The sequence below is a fragment of the Anticarsia gemmatalis genome, chromosome 9, assembly GCF_050436995.1.
Source record: "Anticarsia gemmatalis isolate Benzon Research Colony breed Stoneville strain chromosome 9, ilAntGemm2 primary, whole genome shotgun sequence".
NCBI lineage: Eukaryota > Metazoa > Arthropoda > Insecta > Lepidoptera > Erebidae > Anticarsia > Anticarsia gemmatalis.
In genome coordinates, this window is record NC_134753.1 from 717290 (window position 1) to 727376 (window position 10087).

The 10087-nt window shown below is 43.9% G+C and overlaps 1 protein-coding gene across 3 annotated transcripts in view; it reads left to right on the forward strand.

Moving 5' to 3' along the window:
- LOC142975424 (apoptosis-resistant E3 ubiquitin protein ligase 1) overlaps positions 1 to 10087 on the forward strand; it is a 58121-nt gene that overhangs the window by 43036 nt on the left and 4998 nt on the right. For 2 of the 3 annotated variants that reach the window (XM_076118243.1, XM_076118244.1), the window contains exons 11-15: positions 222 to 399; positions 720 to 865; positions 1966 to 2109; positions 2500 to 2673; positions 7259 to 8495. In XM_076118243.1, coding sequence (XP_075974358.1) covers positions 222 to 399; positions 720 to 865; positions 1966 to 2109; positions 2500 to 2673; positions 7259 to 7795 — 1179 coding nt within the window. In that variant the 3' untranslated portion in view covers positions 7796 to 8495. Of the gene's footprint in view, positions 1 to 221; positions 400 to 719; positions 866 to 1965; positions 2110 to 2499; positions 2674 to 7258; positions 8496 to 9410; positions 9606 to 10087 lie in introns of those variants that run through there. The other variant, XM_076118245.1, reaches the window with a different exon arrangement.

Genomic DNA, 10087 nt, shown 5'->3' on the forward strand with positions numbered 1-10087 from the left:
GAATTGCTTTGATTGGGACAGTAAACTTACAAATTTTCACTATGATATTGGTTCTCACTACCCTGGGGTGTCTTAGCAAAACCATATGTTAAGAGTCCCACGACTTACTTAGTTCAGGGGCACTGTCTAACCGGGAGCTTGTGGCATATTATAACGCCACTGTCTCTTTGATACTTGTTAAAGTAATAAACTACATAGTGCATACCTCTGTGTGTCTGCAGAACAAGCAAGACTTCTTCTACAGTGAGATCCGCAAGGCTCACTCGCGCCACCCTCACGAGAAGCTGGCCATCCGCGTGCTGCGCTCCGAGCTGGTGCGGACCAGCCTCAAGGCCACCAGGCACTTCACCGTGGCTGACTGGTGCAAGAACTTCGATGTCACCTTCCAGGGGGAACAAGGTACGTACTCCACGAGGAGCTGGCCTGATGGAACCAAATCTTGGACTGATGTTTAACTGTTGCAATAACATAACAATATATTATTATGATGTAGCTTGTAAAAATTAGTACGTGTGGCTATTTTCCTTCACTCAACATACTATTTATTATGGAGGTGCCTTTTGTGGTAACAATTTATTTTATCTTCTTTGTATAGATTGATGTCATTTATGAAGTTTCGAAAATCTAGTTAATATGGTGTGCGGTTAGGAGGTCGCTTCTTCAGTAAAATGTTACATTATTAAATTTGTACGAAAATAAAATGTACTTTGTCGTTGTAGGTGTGGACTGGGGCGGCGTGCGTCGCGAGTGGTTCTCTCTGCTGTGCGGTCAGCTGTTCGACTCCAAGTTCGGGCTGTTCGTGTCCTTCCACGACTCGCCCACGGGGCTCGTGCATCCTAATCCTGATAGGCCGCCGCATCTCAAGGTAACATCATGTTTCAGTTTTACAAATTTTGTGAATGTTGAATTTCTGTTTATTAACCGTCTTAATCCGGGTCCAGACGGGTCTATCCCACTAGTCCCGTTGAGTTGTCCCGTGACGGGACAAGTGGCACTATTTTGTCCCAGTTGTCCCGTGGCGGGACAAGTGACACTGTTTTGGTGCCAGTTGTCCCGTTGCAGAAAAATCACGGGACTAATGGGACAGACGGAAGGGTCAAAACAACTGGTTCCATTGAGTTGTTGTGTGACAACAGGTACTTGGTACTTTGGTAAGATAGCAGACGTTATACAAACTAGTACATTTTAACAAGGGTAGATATCTCAAATGGAATATGCACTAAACTTGTGTAGATAAATTGTAAAACCATAAGATATTAAAACCTATATCTTAGTAATAATACTCAAAGTGTACACAGGAATAGTTATCTGATTGTGTCCCATTACATCTTTGTTATACTAAAACTGTCTAAAAGGGTCTCTGCGAGTTTGCTTACCATACAAGCCTAAATGGTAAAAAAAAAACTTCTTGTGAATTTAAAGTTTACAAAGATAAGCGTACAATTCATCATCTTACCAAAGTACCAAGTACCTGTTGTCACACAACAATTCAATGGAACCAGTTGTCTTGACCCTTCCGTCTGTCCCATTAGTCCCGTGATTTTTCTGCAACGGGACAACTGGCACCAAAGCAGTGTCACTTGTCCCGCCACGGGACAACTGGGACAACTGGGACAACTAGACCCGTCCAGACGAGTGAATTTTTCGTGAGGACAGCTTACGAACGTTACATGAAAAGCTTGCAATGCCGTCTACACGTTAAATTCACTTTACTACACAGTGGATAACTGTGGAGTGGCTTTTTGATTAACAAATAAACGTAAGCATCAATTTGTGTTGCACGGCTTTAATTTTGTTCATTGTCAGAATGTCAGAATTTGCTACTTACATTTTTTATAAGATTTATTCGTGAGTACGATCGTACGAAGGTACAGGTGCTCTTTCCGTTTTAATACGTTCTTACAAAATGTTCCTTCGGACATAAAATATTCCTCTTTATTATACAGTTTCGTCTGTGTGTTGTAGTTGAAGCACTTCGAGCTGGCCGGCAAGCTGGTGGGCAAGTGCTTGTACGAGAGTGCGCTGGGCGGCTCGTACCGCCAGCTGGTGCGGGCTCGACTCACGCGCTCCTTCCTCGCGCAGATCATCGGACTTAGGGTGCATTATAAGGTAATTATTACAGTACACTTACCACTTTGTGCCTGATTATGTGTATTCAGTCTTATATAGGCTTAACCTAAATGACAGACGTAAAACGTCAAATAGTCGAGATGAAAATCCTTCTGTCCCTTTTTTTCAAGGCAATTTTTTACTTTGAATTTTGTATGACACTTATTCTTTATAACGTCACTGTTTGTCTTTCGAGATGAGTTATAAAAGTTAATAATTTTAAAAGTTACTTCAAAAATTTATATTATTGTATTGTAAGAATTTAAATTTAATTAATAAAATATTTTTAAATCTCGTTATATCGTCAAAGTAAAAATACGCAAACATAATCGATGGTATTACACAGCATTTTCTTTGTTACAAATAAAAATCTGGCTATTTCCCTCCCAGTACTTCGAGCAGGACGACCCGGAGCTGTACCTGTCGAAGATCAAGTACGTGCTGGAGACGGACCTGGACGCGGGCGAGTCCGTGCCGGAGCTGTACTTCGCCGAGGATGTGTACGACGCGGGCGGCAAGCTAAGGGAGACGCACGACCTCGTGCCCAACGGGAGCACCATACGGGTACGTGTGTACTTATATTGTGTACTATAACATTATCATTATATCCTTAGAGACATGTAAAGTTCGATAATTCCAAAATGTTGTACTATTTGGAAATTTAAAGGGGAATGCCCATTTCAGGCCACCAGTGGGCAGCATAATAAAATATGAACTTACTTTCTAGCAAATAAGCGCCACAATAATCTACAAGAATCGAGAATGTTACTAGGTATGCCAAATCGCTTCAAATTTTAACTCAGTAAAGCCTGTACATGTACATGCAAACTAGTTTTTGTTTTAGTCAAAAATACCAAGTAGTTTTGATTTACAAGCACTCAAAGTTTCGAAAAATATCGAGTCCCGCTACAGCATGACTTCATATTACACCGCGCCGCGCTAGCCGCGTCCCGCTTAATATCAAGTCTCCAGCCGTAATTATAATAGCTTACGCAGTATTTTGTTGTGTAATAATGGCAAATATTATTATTAAGGACTGTGTAAACCAGACTGAGCGTAGTGTACAATGACATCACACCGCCACCGTGCGGTTACAACTTGTTTTACTTATAAATCGGAAACTAATTGACGTATCGAAGTAATTCTTTCACTAGTATTTTTTTATTTTTAACAGAGAATATGGAGTGCTAATAATTAAAATTTGTTAAAATTCTCCATTCTTTAAAAAAAGCAACATTATTGAAAAAGTTATGATGAACATTTTCGATTACGACGCTGGCAAAATATTGCCAACTTCAAAATCTTATTAAATTATAATCAATTATCGATCGATTTAAATCGGTTTATAAATAAATGAAATAACTTTACCGGTAATTTCACTGGACTATACTGGTATCTATACTAATATAATAAAGATGAAGAGTTTGTTTGTTTGTTTGTTTATTTGAACGCGCTAATCTCAGGAACTACTGGTCTGATTTGAAAAATTCTTTCAGTGTTAGATAGCCCATATATCGAGGAAGGCTATAGGCTATATAACATCACGGTACGGTCATTAGGAGCGGAGTAGCAACGAAAAATGTTACAAAAACGGGGAAAATTTTGACTTATTCTCTTAGGTGACGCAAGCGAAGTTGCGCGGGTCAGCTAGTTGTAATATAAAACCAACTAAAATTTAACATAATTATAACTAACTAGATGCGTTATAGTAAAAAAAGAAATAAGAAGTATCGATTCTTATATGAAAAAGAAATCGATAAATCAATTTAATGTTAGAATTTTTTTGTTATACTGACAACACTGAATTGCATCTGACATTTCACTTGTTGTTTACGCTCAATGTGGATGCTGTTTAGATTTTTCTTCGATTTCTTTTACTACGACTTGCTTTTGTTATATGGACTTGATTCGGATTTTTACCAACGACCTTTGCTGTGTTTTACGAATTTTGTTCTCACTTTCAACGACAACTTTGGCTCGCATCAAGGATCACGACTGCATTCGATTTTGGATACCGGTCGATAACGTTTTATACAATGACGGCAATAAACGCAATTGAATAATCTACCTATATTAGAAACGCGCAAACTAGTCCAATCATTTGGTAATTTTACCTGGAAAGTTTTCCGGGAGTTTTGAAAATTGGTGAATTTATAATTTATAATTGGTCTTTGAAAGATCATACTTTGTGGCGTCATCATCGTACTTTGTGGCGCTCGTACGCCAAAAACTACTGATTTTATGAAAAAAAATATTAATACATACCTAAATTGTAGGGATTTTTTTTTAGTTTAATTTTGTAAGAGCAGTGGTAGCCGAGTGGTATAAGTTGACACCTCCCACGCAAGTGGTCGCAGGTTCGAACCCGAGGCAACACACCAATGACTTTTCGAAGTTATGTGTGTATTAGAAATAATTGTCACATGCTCCAACGGTGAAGGAAAACATCGTGAGGAAACCTTGCATGCCTAAAATTTGTTTAATACATTTATTGAGGGCATGCAAAGTCCCCAACCCGCACTTGGCCAGCGTGGTGGACTCAAGGCCTAAACCCTCCCTCATTACGGGAGGAGACCCTTGCCCAGCAGTGGGACAGTAATGGGTTAAATTTATTTATTTATTTATTGTACATAAATATTTTGTTCGTAAAATGCGTCGGAAAGGAGATATTCCACAAAAAACCGTTTTTAGGCGCCATTTTTTCAAAATGGCGGCGCGAGCGGTGGGGGTACGAGGTGGCAAAGTTGAAATTCGAAAAGAGCATACCAAAATCTATAAATTCACCAATTTTCAAAACTCCCGGAAAACTTTCCAGGTAACCCCTTATTTTTTCACCAAATGACTGGCGTAAACACCTATTTTATCATAATCAAATGATCGTCCTATATCTTTGTTGTGCCATACCTTCAAACTTTTCGAAAGGCTCCTTTAAACCGTCTAACAGCAGTAATAGACCCTAAATTAATACCAGAACAGGCCGGTTTTAGACCCGGAAAATCATGCACCAATCAGACCTTGAAACTGACGCAGCTCATTGAGGATAGGTACGAATGCCACAACATTACAGGTGTCGTATTTGTTGACCTGTCGGCAGCATACGATACTGTCAATACCAAACGCCTACTGGCTAAAGTCGAGGATATGACTAACGACAAAGGCTTCGTAGGCATCCTCAGGGAGATGCTCAGTAATCGTCGCTTCCAGGTTTACCTTTACCTTTAACAAAAACACAAGTAGGTGGCGAAATCAAAAAAATTGCCTTCCGCAGGGTAGTGTGCTGGCTCCGACACTATTTAACATCTACACCAACGACCAGCCAATACTAAGGAACACTAGACATTTTCTTTTCGCTGACGATCTCGCACTGGCTACCCAGACACGTTCCTTGTAGAAGCAGAGAATATTCTTCAGGAAGCTTTGGAGGCACTCGACCAATACTATGACGCGAACTCACTAAGACCCAACCCGTCAAAAACACAGTCTTGTGCCTTCCACCTCCAAAATCATCAAGCCAACCGCTCACTTAAACTTGCTTGGCGAGGCATGCCAATAGAACACTGCCCTTACCCGCGATACCTTGGGATAAAATTAGACAGATCACTGACGTATAGAGCACATTGCAATAGTGTCAAGCTTTAAGTAAACACAAGGAATAATATACTCCGCCGGCTCACAACCACCACATGGGGAGCAGCCCCGCAAGTTCTCCGTTCAACAGGGCTTGCACTATCCTTCTCAGCAGGCGAGTACGCCTTCTCAGTGTGGCACCGATCTGCACACTCGAAAGAAGTTGATACTGCGTTGAACGAGACCTGTCGCATAATTACAGGGTGTCTTAAGCCAACACCATTAGTCAAAATATACCCCCTGGCGGCTGTTGCTCCACCTTGCGTCAGACGGGAGGCTGCCTGTGTGAAAAATTAGCGCAGGAAAATGACTCGCGCCATCCGCTTTATAACCACAACTTGCCCGAAGCCCGTCTCAAGAGCCGCAAAAGTTCCCTACAACATACCGAACCCATCAACTGCCACCCAAGGGAAACAAGGCTGAAGCTCTGGCGTGAAAGGCATCCACCTCCATCTGACTTTATACAGCCAGCCGAGCACCTTCCGCCTGGACACGACCGGCAATGGCCTGTCTGGAAGTTGAGGTTCTGGTCAACAATTGTTTAGGTATTACCATGGTTGTCGTTGACACGACAGAAGAAGAAAAAGATCATAATCAAAAAAATAATTAAGCATTTCACAAAGGAGAACCTTATGATATAGTCTAACACTTTTCTCATAGAAAATTAACCTCAAAATGTTATGTTGTTTTAAAACATTTTAAAAATAGTGGCGGCAACTTGAATTTATTTTTCAGATTTCGGATTAAGATATTAAAACACAACTTTTTTTTAAATATTTGATGTCCATCTTGGGCCTGGGAGAGTGTGAAGAGTGGGCATTCCCCTTTGTCGTAGTGGTAAATGGCTCATATATAAAGTGGTCCCAAATCCTCCTGATCTCCAAACCGGTTGTTGTGATATAATATTCCTCAAGACAGTTTTTTTTACTCTGCCGTTGATAATTTGGGCTTGAATTATGTTGTATTTTGTGCTTATTTTAAATATTTTATACATAAAATATAAAAAAGCAAAAGTAGGATTTCTAGGATTTTTTTTTATTGTGAGCGTATATTCGTGCTTCGTGTTCGTTGAGCTCGTGGCTTAGTTAACAACAGCCGCGCGGATCGATCTTTGGGGTTAAGATGTGCTTGCCGAGGTTGTTCTGTGTATGGGTGACCATCTTATACATATCGAGTTTCTCCGTGTTTCGGAAGGCACGTTAAATTGTGGGTCCCGGCTGTCATTAACGAAGATCTTTGACAGTCGATAACAGTAGTCAGAAGCTTGAAAGTCTGACAACCAGTCCTACCGAAAGGGTATCGTGTTATAACCCAGGTATTGGGTTGTGGAGGTCAGATAGGCAGTCGCTCCATGTAAAACAATGGTATCCAGCTGCGTCCGGTGAGACTGGAAGCCGACTCCAACAAAGTTTGGAACAAAGGCTGAGCCAATATAAATATGTTGTTCCCATTAAACGTATACGTTCAGACGTGCGAAAGTTTTATGTATCGCAGAAGTTGACCTATTCGCTCCTCCCCTTAGGTCCGCAACAGCAGCAAGATCTCGTACCTGGACGCGCTGGCACAGTGGCGCCTCGCCGCCCGCGTGCGGCCCGAGACCGACGCCTTCCTGCGGGGCCTCACGCTGCTCGTGCCCGACAACCTGCTCGCCATCTTCGACGAGAACGAGCTCGAGGTACGCGCTCTTGTACATAACGACTGTATCTTTAGTAGCTACACACTACACACTACACACTACACACTACACAGTGGCGCCTCGCCGCCCGCGTGCGGCCCGAGACCGACGCCTTCCTGCGGGGCCTCACGCTGCTCGTGCCCGACAACCTGCTCGCCATCTTCGACGAGAACGAGCTCGAGGTACGCGCTCTTGTACATAACGACTGTATCTTTAGTAGCTACACACTACACACTACACACTACACACTACACAGTGGCGCCTCGCCGCCCGCGTGCGGCCCGAGACCGACGCCTTCCTGCGGGGCCTCACGCTGCTCGTGCCCGACAACCTGCTCGCCATCTTCGACGAGAACGAGCTCGAGGTACGCGCTCTTGTACATAACGACTGTATCTTTAGTAGCTACACACTACACACTACACACTACACACTACACAGTGGCGCCTCGCCGCCCGCGTGCGGCCCGAGACCGACGCCTTCCTGCGGGGCCTCACGCTGCTCGTGCCCGACAACCTGCTCGCCATCTTCGACGAGAACGAGCTCGAGGTACGCGCTCTTGTACATAACGACTGTATCTTTAGTAGCTACACACTACACACTACACACTACACACTACACAGTGGCGCCTCGCCGCCCGCGTGCGGCCCGAGACCGACGCCTTCCTGCGGGGCCTCACGCTGCTCGTGCCCGACAACCTGCTCGCCATCTTCGACGAGAACGAGCTCGAGGTACGCGCTCTTGTACATAACGACTGTATCTTTAGTAGCTACACACTACACACTACACACTACACACTACACAGTGGCGCCTCGCCGCCCGCGTGCGGCCCGAGACCGACGCCTTCCTGCGGGGCCTCACGCTGCTCGTGCCCGACAACCTGCTCGCCATCTTCGACGAGAACGAGCTCGAGGTACGCGCTCTTGTACATAACGACTGTATCTTTAGTAGCTACACACTACACACTACACACTACACACTACACAGTGGCGCCTCGCCGCCCGCGTGCGGCCCGAGACCGACGCCTTCCTGCGGGGCCTCACGCTGCTCGTGCCCGACAACCTGCTCGCCATCTTCGACGAGAACGAGCTCGAGGTACGCGCTCTTGTACATAACGACTGTATCTTTAGTAGCTACACAGTTTTCAGCACTCTAACTTCTAGTCATACAAATACTTCATAGCAGTCCATCGTTCTAAATCACTTTCTGCCAATTTATGTTTTAACTCTAAGCTAATGCAGTTTTTCGTTTTCGTTTTCGTTTTTTTTTTGACAACTCCCGCACTAAGAATTGCTCTTGTGTCGCGGGGACTTTTTAACAAACATACAAGCAACGGACACAAAGCACAACCAGACCCGAAACAATTATTTGTGGATCGCACAAATAATTGTCCCGTGTGGGAATCGAACCCACGACCTCCCGAAGCAATGGTTGCGGCGTGGTGACCTAAACCACTGCGCCACGGAAGCAGTACTATATTGATTTTTCGATCGATTCCTTATTGTTGAGTTGTATCCCTGTAGAATTATGACAACTACGGGTTGAAATGAGTGGACTGAATAAGATGAAATACGCGTTTATTAGCTTTAAAAGACTGAGAAACAAAATGTGTGATAGGATACGCGAGCGCGTACGGTCGTTCTCGCTGTCTGTCAGGCACAGAGGAGCGGCAGATCTGCGGGGCGCTGGCGCGCTGCGATGATACAACGGTTGTCGCTCCGATCACCGCATTCCCTCCGCGATGACTCGTATATAGAGCATTGAGTCAACGACTCAACACTTGTATAAAAACATGCAAATCGCTTTGTGAATTACTAACTTACGTCGTACCGAACAATATATACTTTGACCTAAGATCTCTACAAAAGACATCAGATTTACCAAAAATATTTCGCACGTTGACGATTTATCGAGAGTATCACACTAGGTCATAGCGAGTTTGGCCGGTTTGGACGAGACCTACCAACAATTGACACATAATTCCTCCGTCTCCGTCCCTCAGCTACTAGTCTGCGGCACGGGCGAGGTGTCGGTGGCGGACTGGCGCGCCCACGCGCTGGTGTCGGGGTCGGGGCGCGAGTGGGAGCGCCTGCTGAGCTGGTTCTGGGCGGCGCTCGCCAACTTCAGCACGGAGGAGCGCGCGCGCCTGCTGCAGTTCACCACGGGCTGCTCGCAGCTGCCCTCCGGCGGCTTCCAGGTACACAACTACCTCCTTCTAGACCTACCTGATGCTGAACTGGTCCTGAAGCTTTTACTTTCTCATTTGATCCACAATAACTCACACACAGTCATTTGATATGGTGACCAAATAACTGATAAACATACTTACATACTTCTTAATATATACATACTTATCTATTTAGATAAATTGACATCCAGTCCCAGAACAGGTACTCGCGCTCATCACACAAATATTGGTTCCGGGTGTTTTTAACACAGTAAACTGTCTCAAATCTTAAGTGATGAGTAGAAGATTTGACCCTCCCGACATATTGCACTCAATGTATTTTATGAGATATTTTAACGAACTCCTAATCTTGTAATCGCCTATCAACCTTTACGACAGACAAGATCAACTTCAGGAAGTTATAGATTTTACTCTTTGACACTTGTTATATGTTTTTATTCATCGTAAAGTTTGATGATATTGCGTCCGTCGACCTCGCCTACTGATCCTAC